General features: G+C 37.3%; 1 protein-coding gene across 4 annotated transcripts in view; it reads right to left on the reverse strand.

Annotated features, from left to right (window-relative positions):
- Positions 1-14,524, reverse strand: part of LOC109212015 (coiled-coil domain-containing protein 93) — a 35,188-nt gene extending 20,664 nt beyond the window's left edge. For 3 of the 4 annotated variants that reach the window (XM_019375624.1, XM_019375623.1, XM_019375627.1), the window contains exons 1-5: positions 14,442-14,524; positions 14,276-14,339; positions 14,107-14,184; positions 13,882-14,028; positions 1,531-1,610 (exon numbers count right to left, since the gene is read on the reverse strand). In XM_019375624.1, coding sequence (XP_019231169.1) covers positions 1,531-1,610; positions 13,882-14,028; positions 14,107-14,184; positions 14,276-14,287 — 317 coding nt within the window. In that variant the 5' untranslated portion in view covers positions 14,288-14,339; positions 14,442-14,524. The remainder of the gene's footprint in view (positions 1-1,530; positions 1,611-13,881; positions 14,029-14,106; positions 14,185-14,275; positions 14,340-14,441) is intronic. The other variant, XM_019375625.1, reaches the window with a different exon arrangement.
- Positions 14,525-17,243: the final 2,719 nt, after the last annotated feature.

Consider the following 17,243-nt stretch of genomic DNA (forward strand, 5'->3'; position numbering starts at 1 on the left):
GTTTTAATGAAGAAAGGCGCAATGGAGGAAAAATACAAAGATGTATGTGTAGTCCTAGACTAATAAGTACAAGCATAAATAACATATATATATGGACAAAGAAAATGAAATAGATAACGATAAAGTGATCAATTGTTTAGTGCCACCTCTTCAGGATTATGCTCATTTGCATGGAAAAGTATGCATTAGAGCACTGATGACGACACTGAAGCGCCCGCTAAGCGAGGCGAAGTGCTCAACATGTTTTGCGCCTCGCTTCAAAGTGCGCCTTTGACAATAGTGCATTGCTCTTGCTTATACAATATCAGAAGACAACTGAAGTTCAACATTACCTAAATAATCAAGAAGCTAAAAAGACCATTGAACATAATCCATCAGAATACATCTACACCCCACAAGCTAATTTGCTCTTATGCAGTTTTCATCTCCAAAATCATCAGGAGGGATGCTGGAGAATCAGATCCCACCTCCTGCTTAGCTACTTCACAACAGTAAAACTCTGAGACGTTTATAAATCTCAAACAGAAAATCCTCTATTAAATTTTGTGCACAGGTCCTTTTTCACTTAAGAAAGTTGAACCATTTATAAAATAGTAAGGCAGCAATCACAGAAATTTACATTAACAAACTAAAACCAAGATAAACAGAGGTGAAAAGCCAATCCAGGGTTTTCTAAATCAATACCATAACCGATTGCTTCTATCCATATCACAGCTAAATGCTACTCTATCAATATCACAGCTAAAAGCTATTCCATTAATTCTTGAAAGCAAAAACCTCTTCACAGATTTAAGAGCTTACCAGATTTGGGCTATGATGAAACGAGGTTTCATTGATAAATGATGAAACTCTTTAAAGAATTCAAGTACCCAGTGTTGTCAAAGGCGCGCTTAAACCCTGAAGCGAGGCTCAAAACACGTTGAGCACTTCGCCTCGCTTGGTGGGTGCTTTAGTGTTGCATCAAAGCTCTAAGGCATACTTTTCCTTGCTAATGAGTGTAATCCTGAAAAGGCGACCTTAAACAATTGACATTTCACTTTATCGTGAATTTTTTTTCAATTTCTTTGTCCATATAATTGTTAATCATGCTTATAATGATTAGTCTTGGACTACATGCATATTTTTACTTTTTCTCCCATTGTGCCTTTTTCGTTAACGCCCACGCTTTATTTGCGCTTTGCGCTTAAAGCCCCAACAGACCTTAGAGCTTTTTTGCGCTTTTCACCTTTGATAACACTGCAAGTACCTTTAGATAAGGTTAGACTCCCACATAATCTTTAGCTTGAATTTGTTCCGGATAAAAGTTTTCAAAGAGCTAGAGTTTACTTGGTTTGTAAGTCAATAAAACAGTTCTACACCAGGGCGACATGCACTGCTCCTTATATTTCTTTTCTTGTTAAGGAAAAAATAAACATTTTTTAGAAAGCCTGACTCCTTATATTTCTGAGCATACTAAAAAGGGATTTCTAAATTCAACAGGGAGGAAAAGTTTTTTGCACAAAAGGGAAAAGCAGTAATAGAGGAACATACTGAATGAGTTCAGCTTGTGATGGCACATACTCGAGCAGCCGTTTCAGTGACAGAGTTGACCGCAGCTTAGCTGCAAGTTCCTATCAAAGATTAACTGTAAATCTTACCTTAAGTACAAAGATGCTGTGTTTTAAGTAGAAAGATGCTGTAAGATTCTAATCTTACTTTATGAAAAAGAAGATGATGTAAATTTAAATAGAAAGATGCATCCCATGTAAATTGAAAGGTGAAGCTACAAGGACAGACAGAATAACTGCATATCACACTGTTGCATATCAAGGACACTATCATACTTGAATTAGCAATCCTGATCCAAGAATGTCTTTCGGATTTGATGTTTTAGGTTCTAAAAGCACCGGTTCTGGAAATTCAAGTTGATGATTACTTCGGAACCAAGTTCAAACTACTTAGCCTGGGCTTCTTCCGTTGAGGTGTGGTGCAAGGGTCAAGGTGTTCAAGATCACCTAACCAAGAAGGCTAGTGATGGAGATAAAAAGGCCAAAGCACTCCGGGAGAAAATTGATTTGTTTCGTCCATCCCAGACATGTTATTCAGTTTGGCAGAAGGCTCGTACTTTATACACTAATGACATATCTCATTTTTATGATATAATATCTCGGATGACAAACTTAAAGAAACGGGAATTCGACATATCGACCTACTTGGAATAGGTACAGGTAGTTATGGAGGAATTTGAGAAGTTGATGTCAGTCACTGCTAGTGTTGAAAAACAACAGTAGCAACGACAAAAGATGTTTCTAGTTCTTACACTTTCTAGACTTCCTAATGACCTTGACTCTATGCGTGACCAAATTTTGGCTAGTCCTTCTGTTCCTACAGACCTACAGTTGATGAACTATTCTCTTGATTGCTTCGTCTTGCTGCGCCACCCATTCACACAGCGGTCTCACCACAAACTATTGAATCCTCTATTCTCGTACTCGGACAGTGGAAAATCGAACATGTTGAACTATGGAGAATAGACGAGGAGGAGGTCGTTTTAGAAAATCTCGACCTAAGTGTTCTTATTCTAATAAGCTTGGATACACTCGTGAGGTATGTTACTCTTTGCATGGTCGACCACCTAAAAATGTTCATATTGCTCAAACCGATACTGCAGGTAACCAGGGGTTTTCTTTATCTGAAAGGGAATATAATGAGTTCTTTCAGTATCATGCAAGTAAGCAAACACCTCCAAGAGTAGCCTTTGTTGCTCAGATTGATACTTCTATTGCAGGTAATTCCTTTGCTTGTGTTTCCCAGTCTACTACTCTTGGACCGTAGGTCATGGACTCGGACGCCTCTGATCATATTTTTGGTGATAGGTAACTTTTGTCAAATATTGTTTATTCACGGTAGTTATATAAATAACCCTAGTCCCACATGGAATAGGAGTAGAATATGTATTGTGTATAGTTATAAATAGGGCTATTGTATAACACTTAATAGAATATTATTAAAAGATTTTTCTACCGTGCATTCTCACATGGTATAAGATCATTAGTGAGAAATTTATCGATGTGCATCACTCCAGCGACTTCCGGAAATAAAGACCTCATCGCCGTGCAATTTTTCGGTGACTTAAGAGGTTGTCCGCTACAAAATCCTTTTTCCTTGGTGTTGTGCAAAATCCAACACCACTACAAGGTCCCTAAGACAGATGACCAAACAAAGAAAAAATCTCCGGCAAAGGCCCCACCATGCGCTCTCATGCGTCGGCCAGAAAAGATTTTCCGGCGGCGCGTCTGTCCCATGCGCCAGATTAAGCTTATTTCCGGCCATTTTTTGGCCGAGCTTCTTCAGGACAGCTGGATCGCGAGGCTTTTCCAAGCCTACCCATCAAGGTTACACCAGATTCTGACGACTTCTCTTATTTCTCAGTGTTTTCTGGTGAACAGTAACAGTTGACATTAGTTTCTCTTATACTTTTGGAGTTAGCTAGGGCTCACGGAGGTTGTTAGAATTTTGGTCGTAACAAAATTGGAACCGATACTTTGAATGGTTGGATGGCTTCTTTACCAGATTATATTGAGTTCCTTTACTACAAAGCATGTAAGCACACATCTTCTAAGATAGCTTTTGTTGTTCAAACAAGTAATAGCGTGACTTGTGGCTCCCAATCTTCATCCTCCGAATCTTGCGTCATTGATTCAAGTGCATCTGATCATATCTCTGGTAACAAATCTATTTTCACTACTATTTATGTTCTCAATTTCTTCCAACAGTCACAATGGCTAACGGGTCTCAAACCATGGCAACTGGAATAGGTCAAGCCGTGAAGCAAGTCTACTTCCTTACCTTTAGATTTAGTTCTTTATGTTACCGGCAGTCCTTTTAATCTCATAGCCGTTAGTCGCTTAGCCAAATCAGTTAAATGCTCGATTTTATTTTTGATGACCTTGTTTTTATATAAGAACGCAGTACGGGGCGGATCATTGGTACCGAGCGTGAATCAAATGGACTTTATTACCTTATCCTTGCAAAATCACATGGACTCACATCTACACCTTATCCTATTACTAATTCACCGGATTTATTACATAAACAGTTGGGATATCCCAGTTTGTCAAAACTTCAAAGAATGGTACCTGGTTTATCTCACTTGTCCACATTAGAGTGTGAGCCATGTCAGCTCGGTAAGCATACTCGCTCCCATTTCCCTCCACGTCTTGATTATCGAGCAGTCACCTTTCGCTTTAGTCCATTCAGATGTTTGGGGTCCTAGTCAGGTCAGTTCTACCTTGGGATTCCGCTACTTTGTTAGTTTTATTGATGATTCTTCCAGGTGCACTTGGATATTTTTAATAAAAAGTCGATCTGGATTATTTTCTATTTTCCAGACCTTCCACGCTGAAATTCAAAATCAATTTGGGGTTTCAATTAGCACATTTCGTAGTGATAATGCCTTAGAGTATTTGTCTTCCACATTTCAGCAGTTTATGAACTCTCATGGGATTATTCATCAAACGTCTTGTCCATACACATCTCAACAAAATGGGATAGCTGAAAGAAAGAATAGACATCTCATTGAAACTGCTCGTACCCTGCTCATACAATCTCACGTTCCATTGCGTTTTTGGGGGATGCAGTTCTTACGTCTTGTTATCTTATTAATCGTATGCCATCCTCAGCTATCCAAAATCAAGTTCCATTCTCTGTCTTGTTTCCCGTTCACTTTTGTTCTCTCTTCCACCTCGTGTCTTTGGGAGCACATGTTTTGTTCATAACCTTACTCCAGGAAAAGATAAGTTAGCTCCCTGTGCTCTTAAGTGCGTGTATCTGGCTTATTCAAGAACGTAAAAGGGATATCAATGCTATGCATCTAACCTCCAGCGATACTTTATGTTTGTTGATGTTACCCTCCTTGAAAGCCAATCATACTTCACAATCTAAGTAATTACTTAGATATTTCTGAGGTGCTACCAATTTCATCTTTTGGAGATTCGGTCATTATCTCCCATTCATCTTCCTCTACAGCTCCAGCTCCACCACCTACAACTCCAGTTCCAGCCCCACCACCTATAGCTCTAGTTCCATCACTAATCTAGTTTAACCTTCTACAGCTCCACCACTCCTGGCTTGTCATCATCGTCCGCACCCAGCATCAGACCCGGTTGATTCACAAACTGCACCTAACTCTACTCCTATTGCGGATTTGTCTCCTTCTAGTCAAACGATTATACTTTGGAAAGGTATACGATCCACACTTAATCTTAATCCCCATTATGTCGGTTTAAGTTACCATCGTCAGTCATCACCCCATTATGCGTTTGTATCATCTTTGTCCTCTGTCTCCATCCCTAAGTCTATAGGTGAAGCAATGTCTCATCCAATATAGCGACAGGCTATGATTGACGAGATGTCTACTTTACATATGAGTGGTACTTGGGAGCTTGTTCCTCTTCCTCCGGGTAAATCTACTGCTGGTTGTCGTTGGCTGTATGCCGTCAAAGTTGGTCCACATGGTCAAGTTGATCGACTTAAGGCTCGTCTTGTTGCCAAAGGATATACTTAGATATTTGGGCTCGATCACAGTGATACTTTCTCTCACGTAGCTAAAATAGCATCAGTCCGCCTTTTTTCTATCCATGGTGGTTGTTTTCCATTGGCCTCTATATCGGTTGGACATTAAGAATGCTTTTCTTCATGGTGATCCTGAGGATGAGGTTTATATGGAGCAACCACCTAGTTTTGTTGCTCGGGGGGGTCTAGTGGCCTTGTATGTCGGTTGCGTCGGTCCCTCTATGATCTAAAGCAGTCTCCTCGAGCTTAGTTTCGTAAGTTCAGCACAGTTATTCAGAAGTTTGGCATGACTCGTAGAGAAGCTGATCACTCTGTGTTTTATCGGCATTCTGCTTCAAATCTCTATATTTATCTGGTGGTTTATGTTGATGATATTATTATTACCGCAATGATCAGGATGGTATTACTCAATTGAAACAACATCTCTTTCAGCACTTTCAGACTAAGGATCTGGGCAGATTAAAGTATTTTCTGGGCATTGAGATCGCTCAATCTAGCTCAGCTATTGTAATTTTGCAACGGAGGTATGCTTTACACATTCTTGAGGAGACAGGAATAACAGGTTGTAGACCTGTTGACATTCCTATGGATCTGAATTCTAAACATCTGCCAGGACGGGGGAGCCGCTTAGCAATCCTGCAAGATATAGGCGGTTGGTTGGTAAATTAAATTACCTCACAGTGACTAGACCTGATATTTCCTTTTATATGAGTGTCGTGAGCCAGTTTATGGATTCTCCCGGTGATAGTCATTGGGATACAATTGTCCGCATTCTTCGATATATAAAATCAACTCCAGGCAAAGGATTATTATTTGAAGATTGAGGCCATGAGCAAATTGTTGGATACTCAAATGTTGACTGGGCAGGATCACCTTCTAATAGACGTTCTACATCTGGATATTGTGTTTTAGTAGGAAGTAATTTAGTGTCGTAGAAGAGCAAGAAACAGAGTGTGGTTGCTCGGTCTAGTGTAAAAGCAGAATATCGAGTAATCGCTGTTGTAACATGTGAGCCAGTTTGGATCAAACATTTGCTCAAGGAATTGAAATTTGGTGAGATCAGCAAGATAAAACTTGTGTGTGATAATCAAGTTGCTCTTCATATTGCATCAAATTCGGTGTTCCATGAGAGAACTAAACACATTGAGAATTAAGTGTCACTTCGTCAGGGAAAAGATACTCTCAGGAGATATTGCTAAAAAGTTTGTGAAGTCGAATGATCAGCTTGCAGATATTTTCACCAAGTCCCTCACTGATCCTAGTATTAGTTATATATGTAACAAGCTCGGTACATATGATTTGTATGCACCAGCTAGAGGGGGAGTGTTAGATAGTTATGTAAATAACCCTAGTCCCACATGGAATAGGAGTAGAATATGTATTGCGTATAGTTATAAATAGGGCTATTGTATAACACTTAATATAATAGAATATCAATAATAGATTTTTCTCCCGTGCATTCTCACAACAGTCTCTTCCTAATGTTATTTTAGCCAATGGAGTCCAAATAAAAGCAAAAGGAGTTGAACAAGTTAATCCTCTATCCTCTGACACTTTAGATTTTGTTCTTTATGTCCCTAGATGTCCTTTTTTTTTTATTTGCACCGGGTGTCCGAGTCTCTAAGAGCCCCGACTAATCCCGGGGGTGCACAAGCCCTCGGCAAGGAGTTTCCCGCAAGTGCACCACGGTTAATTCAGGTTTTACCCAGTCCGATGGCCCTCAGAAATTGTTTGCACCCAGTGGGTTTCGAACTTGAGACCTTGAAAGGGAGCAAACCCCAAGGCTCAAGTCTATTGCCACCAGGCCAACCCCTGAGGGTTTATGTCCCTAGATGTCCTTTTAATCTTGCATCTTATAGTCGTTTGACTTGTGCCCTCCATTGTGGTATATATTTTATTGATGATTCTTTTGTTAAGCAAGATCGCAATACAGGATAGACGATTTGCACAGGTCGTGAATCACAAGGCCTTTACTACCTTAACTTACTCAATCCCTCCACAGCATGTCCAATTACAGATCCTTCGGACCTAATTCATAAACGTTTAGGACATCCGACTTTATTCAAGCTTCAGAGATGGTGCCTAGTTTGTCTACATTAGATTGTGAGTCGTGTCAACATGGGAAACATACCTGAGCCACCTTTCCGCGTAGTGCTAAGAGTAGTGCAGTCAGTTCAACCTTAGGATTTCATTATTTTATTAGTTTCATTAATGATTACTTAAAATGTATTGGATTTTCCTAATGAAAGATCGTTCTGAGTTGTTTTCAATATTCCAAAGTTTTTGTGCTGAAATTAAAAATCAGTTTGGTGTTTCTATTCGCACTTTTCGTATCGATAATGCTTTAGAATACTTATCCTCTCAGTTTCAACAGTTTATGACTTCTTAAGGAATTATCCATCACACATCTTGTCCATATACTCCTTAGCAAAATGGGGTAGCACAAAGAAAGAATAGGCATCTCATTGCAATTGCTCGCACACTCCTCATTCAGTCCCACGTTCCGCTGCGTTTTTGGGGCAATGCAGTTCTTACAGCTTGTTACTTGATTAATAAGATGCCTTCATCTTCCATCCAGAATCAGACTCCACACTTAGTATTGTTCACTAAGTCACTCTTATACTCTCTTCTCCTCGTGTTTTTGGGAGTACATGTTTTGTCTATAACTTAGCTCTCAGAAACGATAAATTAGCCCATCATGCTCTCAAGCATGTCTTCCTTGGTTATTATCGAGTTCAAAAGGGATATTGATGCTACTCACCTGATCTTCGTAGGTATCTTATGTCAGCCGATGTCACATTCTTTGAGTCTCAACTATACTTATTTTGATCATCCTGATATACCTGAGGTCATAGGTCTACTATTGCTTCCCCTACATCCCCAGCCACAAGGCCACCACTCTTGACTTATCATCATTGTCCGCATCCCGCATCAAGCCCAGATGATTCACGACTTGCACTAGATTCTGCACCTACTGCAAACTTGTCTCCTTCTAGTCTACCGATTGCACTTTGAAAAGGAATATAATCCACACTTAATCTTAATTCCCATTATGCCGGTTTAAGTTACCATCGTCTGTCATTACCCCATTATGCTTTTGTATAATCTTTATCCGTTTTTTCTCTCCCTAAGTCTACAGATGAGGCACTTTCTCATCTAGGATGGTGACAGGCTATGGTTAACGAGATGTCTGCGTTACATGCGAGTGGTACTTGAGAGCTTGTTCCTCTTCCTTCAGGTAAGTCTACTGTTGGTTGTCGTTGCGTTTATATAGTCAAAGTCACCCCAAATGGCCAGGTTGATTGGCCTAGGCTTGTCTTGTTGCGAAAAGTTATACTCAAATATTTGGACTTGTTTACGGTGACACTCTCGCCACCATGGCTAAAGAAGCATCTGTTTTCTCCATCTATTACTGTTGTTCGTCATTGGCCTCTTTACCAGTTAGACATTAAGAATGTTTTTCTTCATGGTGATCTTGATGAAGTAGTTTATGTGGAGCAACCACCTAGTTTTGTTGCTCAAGGGGAGTTTAGTGGTCTTGTATGTCGATTGCACAGGTCACTCTATGGTTTGAAGCAGTCTTCTCGAGCCTAGTTTGGTAAGTTCAACACAATTATTCAGTAGTTCGGCATGACTCATTGTGAAGCTGATAACTCTGTATTTTATCGGCATTCTGCTCTTAATCTGTGTATTTATCGGGTGGTTTATGTTGATGATATTATTATTACTGCAGATTGAAGTATTTTCTAGGTATTGAAGTAGCCCAGTCTAGCTCAAGAATTGTTATTTCACAGCGGAAGTATGCCTTAGACATTCTTGAGGAGACAGAAATGATGGGTTGCAGACCTCTTGACACCCCTATGGATCTGAATGCTAAGCTTCTGCCAGAATAGGGGGAGCCTCTTAGCGATCCTGCGAGATATAGATGGTTGGTTGGCTAATTGAATTACCTCACAGTTAGACCTGATATTTCCTTTCCTGTGAGTGTTGTAAGTCAGTTTATGGACTCTCCCTGTGGTAATCACTAGGATCCGGTATATAAAATCAGCTCCAGGCAAAGGACTACTATTCGAGGATCGAGGCCATAAGAAGATTGTTGGATACACAGATGCTGATTGGGCAGGATCACTTTCCGATAGGCGTTTTACGTCTGGATATTGTGTTTTAGTGGGAGGTAATTTGGTCTCTTGTAAAGTAAGAAATAAAATGTAGGTGTTCGATCTAGCACATAAGCAGAATACCAAGCCATGACTATGGCAACATGTGAGCTAGTTTGGATCAGACAGTTGCTCAAGGAATTAATGTTCGGAGAAATCAGCTAGATGGAACTGGTGTGTGATAATCAAGTTGCACTTCATATTGCATCAAATCCGGTGTTCCGTGAGAGGAATAAACACATTGAGATTGACTGTCACTTTGTCAGAGAAAAGATACTCTCAGGAGATATTATTACAAAGTTTGTAAAGTCGTATGATCAGCTTGCAGATATTTTTACCAGCACCAAGTCCCTTACTATTTCTCGTATTAATTACATCTGTAACAAGCTCAGTACATATGATTTATATGCACCAGCTTAAGGGGAAGCATTAGATAGTTAGTAATATTAGATAGTTAATAATATGTGTAGTGTCCCACATCGGAGAATAAATATTTGGTATTATGTAATTACTGTAGATAAATAGGGCATTGTAAAACACTTTAGTGATAATTAATGAGACTTTTCCGTGTTGTACAACTCACGTGACCTTCGGCTATCTAACAAATAGTCCAAGTTTGCTGTCGACTTTTCCTCGATGATTGAAAACTCTACAGACAAAAGCAATTAATACCCAGAGATGTCCACTTGACATTATATTTTTTAAAGCTGAAAAGAAAGAAAATGCATCAAGATCGGGTTTATCTTGAGGGATGCAAGAAGTGTAGAAGAAGAAACGAAGATCCATGTTAAAGACCAGAGCTGGGTAAGGCATTAAAGCCTATGAATACTAAAGCTTTATGATATTTACCAGAACTAAAGAAACATCTTGCAAGCCTTTAGTTCTCTGTTTCTTTAGGGAGTATATATTTTTCCTATCATAGGGAAATAACTATGCATTTAACTCTCAAATTGGCATCATTCAAAGAGACAGTAAAAGTTAGGGTGTTGTAGTATACTACTAAGGACTTTTGCAGAATGCAAAGTTATTAGTGGACCAAAATCCACATATATGTTGACCGGAGATATGAAAAGAGAAAAATCTTCACATTTTTAGATGGCTTTATCTCCTTGATTTCACGAGACAATTTCTATCATCCTTTTTTTGTCTTCATTGATCAGTTATTGTTGATCAATGACCGCAACGAACGCTTGGCCTAACTATACTTCATATGCATCCAAAGCAAGATTTGGTCCTAGTTTTTTTCAATCCCTTAAAATTTCTAGATTACTAAATACTAACTCTTATACTCATACTAACGAAAGTGGAATTCTGAAGGAAGGCATGAAAAATTAATGTCCTAGAAACAAGGAAAAGTCAATGAGAATATAGATTTCCACTCACCTACTTAAGAGAAGCTTAAAACCCTTGAGCCATAAAATTTGACTTTTAGCTAGATCTTCATCAGATTAACTGAAACACTTATACATCGAATCCACATTTATCCTCTACATTTACCACTGACTTCAAGCTTTTGTCTGCTCTTAAACATAGTCCTCAGATGGATTTCAAATTAGTCCAATTTGGAGGTGATTTCACTAGTTTTGTTTTCTGACATGTGATTTCACTTGTGTGAAACAGTTGAAAAGAATTCTTTTTCAGAAACATGCATGTAATTTAAAGCTTATAATCAGTTGAAAACTGCAAATAACACCAGGCTATAGAAGACAAATGTCAAAAGCATCCTCTTAATACCAATAATGATCTTCCATTCCTACCATAACCATCAAGGCTAGCACAGAGAATTTATATCCTCAAGATCGTACTTTCATCTTAGATTACCTTCTTTGAGCCAAAAGCTACCTTAGATTCTTGGTGTTTCTAGACATCCGCTCTAAACAAGTGTGGATTTATTACTTCCTTTTTGGGGGTAAAGCACAATCTAGTAATTACAATATCAGTCCTTACCAACTAGTAATTCTTCTTTTTTAAATAAGCTTATCGACTAGATTCTTCAAAATCCGAGTAACAACTAATATCTCCAAACACAAAATGGAAAGGGGCATACTAATGTAGGAGTGACATACAGAAGACTCACAAAGCAACAAGCCAAGACCACAAAACATTGACTAAATAAAAAAGTTGATTTAATTCAGGGTCCATCAAGTTCTTTATAACTTCGGTGAAACTGAAGCAACATCTAGGTATGTGTAATGAACATTCAAGCCGCACAAACAAAGAATAAACTTTTGTCTGTGGCATGTCAGAGAAAAGCTCTCAAATTGGTCAGCCACGAGAAATTAGAGAGGACTCAACTCAAAAGTTCGATTATTCTGTCAAGTTCGGTAGGAAATTTAGAGTAATCTACAAGAGTTTAAAGTATGGTAATTGGAAAGCAAAAATTACGAATCAAATCATAATCAAATTCCAAATAAAATCAATCTCCAATTAATAGTAACTCTCATACAGTCTTACCACTCCTCAAGTTGGAGCATACATATCATAAAGTCCAAGCTTGTTACAAATGTATTGAATCCAAGGTCCTCAAGGATTTGTTAGGAACATCTGCTAGCTCGCCTTCCAACTGACAAAGCTTGTGGCTATGCATCCGGGGTCAATCCATATGCCCCACAAATTTTTACATACACTTAAACTCATGTCATTAATTAAAATGAGCCAATTGCTTGATGTTTATTGATAATAATTGATTATGACGTTTGAATATTGAAGCGGATGTTGATTTGGGTGGTGGAAGTGAGTTGGAGGTGACACGGGTGAATATCATAGCAAAAAGGAAACTTATGAAATTTAAAAGTTGGATCAGCTACAGGTCGATCACGCTATAGTGTGTCCGCATGACCCACCTCGTGGAACATGATATAGTGTGTCCGCATGACCCACCTCGTGGAACATGATCTAGGATGAGGGAGTTCACAAGGTGAGGCAACACACTTGAAGGCCACTGAGTGGCAAGTGCATGAAGCCCATGTGGTAGGCTGACATGAATGGCAAGGCCACACGATGTGAAGAAGAGACTTTAATCATGCGATGGCACCATAGCTAACTGGTATCAGGCCTTAGCACAATAAAAGCTGAGAGTCGGGTTTTGTTCCCAATTCTCGAAGTTTTGAGCAAGGACGCAACTTCTATAAAGAATTTTCCCCAAGGCTTGATCCAACCAAAAAGGTGAGATCATTAAGTCATTTGGATTATTTAATGCACATTAAAGTGAATCTCAACCTCCAAAAACATATGATTTTGCCTAGAAACCCAAATTCCACAAACTTTCTTCAAAAATCAAGAAGTTGGGATTTTGCTACCTTGAGGTAATTTCGCTTTCTTGGGCTTGTTGTATGAGCTATAATAATATAGGTAGACGATATATGGTGGAGTTTGGTCATTGTTCAAAGGTTGAGATATACTCACTTAGGGGGATTTATGGAGGTTGTTATGATGTAATGTTGAATCCAAATAGTGGTTTGGTGGACTAAATGGTATTGAATAATCATAAATGGTATTAATGACCTAAAGGCAGGATGGGAATAGAATGGTTGAATCAAGACCTCACCCTAGGTTATGGTTGGATGGCCTAGAGCCAAATTCCAATAGTTGACTTGGATTCCTTAATCGTTGAATGGCATGAGTAGAGAGATTAGAGAGGATTCAACTCAAAAGTTTGATTATTCCTTTGAGCTTGGCTGGGAATATATAGCAACTACAAGTTTTTACAGTATGGTAAGTGTGTAATTACAAATAAATAAAATCAATCCTAACTAACGGTAAATCTTGTACAAACTTAACAAGCCAAACTCATCTAATTTTTAATTTAATATAGCAAATAACATCTCATTGAATCACACGAAGTTGGAGTTGAAACTACAAACTAGGCTAATTATTTGAAACTAGGTTTAGATAACAATAGTATCACCATCGAAAATAACGAAACATAAATCCACATGATAGGATACAACATTTACATCAGAAGCTTAAACTCAATACAGGAAAGTGATAAAGGAAAAATTATAACCACTTTTGCCAAATTTATGAAGCTGAATTAGAAAAGGAAAATAGAATGATAAAGAAAATAGTTTTTGGATTTCACACTGATACTGTTTTCTTCTAGTTGAAAATGGACCAAGTGCCCATTTTACACATTTTCCTTTAAGAAACAAAACTTAATTCCATGACTTACCCTCTTTGCAGAATGAAGCTTCTCACTGGAATCCCTAAAAGTATGGTCCAAAAGGTTTCCCTCTTTGCCTCTTTGCAGTAGTTGGTCAAACTCATCAACCTTAGTTTGTAATGTAGCATGATCACATTGGAGTTCAGATTCTTGTGCCTAAAAGAGTCCATTGGTCATATGCACATTTTAACCATGGCAGAAGGTTTTAAACTGAAGCAACAAATCATGGCCCACCTTCGACGATAGGATCCTGTGAGCAGCGGGATCACGCTCAATTCTTTCTTGTACAAGCTTTAGATTATCATCCTTTTTCTGATTCCAAACGAATCCCGGTATTTATTAATTGCAGATTGATAAACATGACCGAAATTCAAAAATCAAATCCGATAGAGTAGCTTCTTACCACTTCTTCCATTAAATTATTATTATTATACAGTTACTCTTTCTGAATATTCCAATGGTACCTCCTGCAAATTGCATACAACAGCCATTGGGACTCAAAAGTAAGATTATTTCGTAATCAAACGCTAAATCAAGGAGATCAATTGAATGGTGATAGGATTACTTACCCCCCTCTCTCTCTCGCAAATCTCTCTTCTTTCTATGTCGAGACGGGTTTATCTCCGAAAAACACTTTTAAAATCTTTATAACAAAAAAAAAAATTAAATATCTGTATTAATTATAATTTAATAGTATATCATATTATTTTAAAAAATTTAGTTGTTTATTAGTCCCTCTGTTTCAAATTAGATGAGGTATTTTCTTTTTTATTCAATTACAAAATAAATGACACATTTCTAAATTTGAAAACAATTCAACTTTAAACTCTTAATTTACTCCATTTACCCTTAATAAGAAGCTTTTATAATCACACAAATGTCATGGTCCCACAAAGCTTTTACCACTTAAGTTTTTAAGACCGCCAGTTTTAAAAGTATTCTTCTTCTTCTTAAACTTCGTATCGAGTCAAACTAACTCATCTAAATTGAAGCGGGTGGAGTATTTAATATAGTATACAGAAATATAACAAAAGTTATACAAAATCAAGGGATACACATTACATACTAATAAAATAAATTATTTATTCCTTATTTATTCTTTATTAGTATTAAATTAGCAACTACTTAGTACTATACATTTACTAATATGACTTGTTATTAACTTATCAATTGGCATAATATTTTAATTACTTCTCTTTTAATATAATATAGATATAAATTTTCTTACTCTCGAATTCTTTTTTTTTTTAACTTATGTTGTAATGTTCAGAATTCTTCGGTTGACTAAATTTATCTATAATTTTCTTGAGTGTTACTTATTTTTATTTTATTTATTAATTAATTCAAAATATAAATATTATAAAATTATCTTTATCCCCCTCTTTTCGTACATGCTTTTCTACTATGATATTTGATTAGTTTTCTCATTATGTATTTTACTAAAAATTTAAATAATGTACATCTTTTTCAAAATTATAATTTTAAATTCATCAAAATAAACTTTAAAGAGATAAGCCTTCTATTATTTTTATAAAAAACATACCAATATTTTTAATAATTATTAATTTGTGTTTTATATATATATATATATATATATATATATATATATATACACTTATCTTAATTTATTCTTGTATTCTAGTATGAGTAGCTAACTTTAAATACTAAAGTTGTGGACCTTAAGTGTATGTAATGTTAACGGAGGTTTACCATTGAATATATATATAATGGTTGGTTGAATTCTATTCATTTCTCATGCTTCATTTATTGTTGATGGTTACAAACATTGACTAGTGTCGTTTTACTCTATCTTTACTTGGAAAAGTGGGTTAGGGTTTGGTAGAATTGAATATCAAGAAATCAAGCTTTTAAAGCTTGTTTAATAGAATCGCTTAGGGATAAGTGGGTTCTACTAGGCATAAATTGGTTGTTCTTAATTGTAACTCTTTTATATTTGAAAAAATCATAAAAAGGATATACTACCTAATTATTGAAAAATATTGGGTAGTCATTTAGGAACCATTTGCATATCAAAGGGCCTTCCATTAGAAATATATCATATTAACACCGATAGCATTACATTCCATTAATGGGGACACAACCTTGGTTTCTTAATCAAATTCTCTTAACAAAATAGCTTTTCTTGACAATTCATAATTATAAAACTCTTTTTAAACTAACGGAGTAGAACTACGGCTTAAGTCAAGTTTCACACTATTCAAGTAACCTTTTCACACTTATTCCTTGTGGGATTGACCTCAACCTAATTGGGTTATTATATTTGACATCGATCGCCTTACATCATTTATATAGGTGTAATTTGAGCGTACATCTATTGCACACCTCCCAGGTACTAATCCAGTGCAAAAAACATATGCGACCGCATAATATGTTTTGCGATGGTAATTTCACCGCAGAATCCTCAGGTATTAAACCCTACCCTCATTCTCTCTCATTTCTGTCTATCTACTCTAAAAAAAAAAAGCAGCAAAAAAAAAAAGCGAAAAACACAGAAAAAGAAAAGAGAAAGGCTCACCTTGCTCACACGATTCACATCAAAGAGACTTGCTCAATCTTCCCACGATCTGGTATGTGACTTTCCGACCCTCCTCTTGTTCAGTTGATGTGAAGATTGCTGTGTAATTTTACTCGCCTCATTCTTCAGTCTCATCCATGATACCCTTCTCTCTCTACCTTGCTTCCTGTTTTTCGTACTAGGAATCTACATTGGGAGGAAATATGTGCTAAAATTAGGGGGGGTTAGAGTTGGGGTTACTAATTTGAATGTAAGTGTTAGTGATTGTTGGAAATACACAGTGGGAATTGATGGGTGGTACTTAAAATTGATCTAACATTGTTTTTTAGGTAATTATTTCGTGAAATTGTGCATTAGCTGTGTAGTATAAAAAAATATGAGTTGTGCAATGTAGTCTGTGGGCGATTTCTTCACATTTCTATGTGGAGAAGATGATCTTTGCGGTCCGCATAACTGTTTTGTGGTCCACAGAATCATCGCATAATGTATGCTTGGGTGTTTTGTAGAAACCAATGTGCGGTTGAGTCTGCGGTCGCAGAACTGGTTTGCGGACCGCATAACGATCGCATAGTCCAACAGAATAAGCTGAGATTTGAGGCCCAAAATGCGATCGATCTGGGATTACTAACTCAGTCTGCAACCACTTCTGCGGCCCGCATAAATTTATGCTTCTAATAGGGCCTATTACGCGCACATTTTGCGGTCACCAGATTTATTCTGCAATCGCATAAGTGGTCCGCAGAACATTTTTTTGTCTCTCATTTCTTTGCCATATGGCACGCATGTCTTACCATGCACTACATCACGTTAATTAACAGGAATGACACCAAAGAAA

The sequence above is a fragment of the Nicotiana attenuata genome, unplaced genomic scaffold (assembly GCF_001879085.1).
Source record: "Nicotiana attenuata strain UT unplaced genomic scaffold, NIATTr2, whole genome shotgun sequence".
NCBI classification, from domain to species: Eukaryota; Viridiplantae; Streptophyta; class Magnoliopsida; order Solanales; family Solanaceae; genus Nicotiana; species Nicotiana attenuata.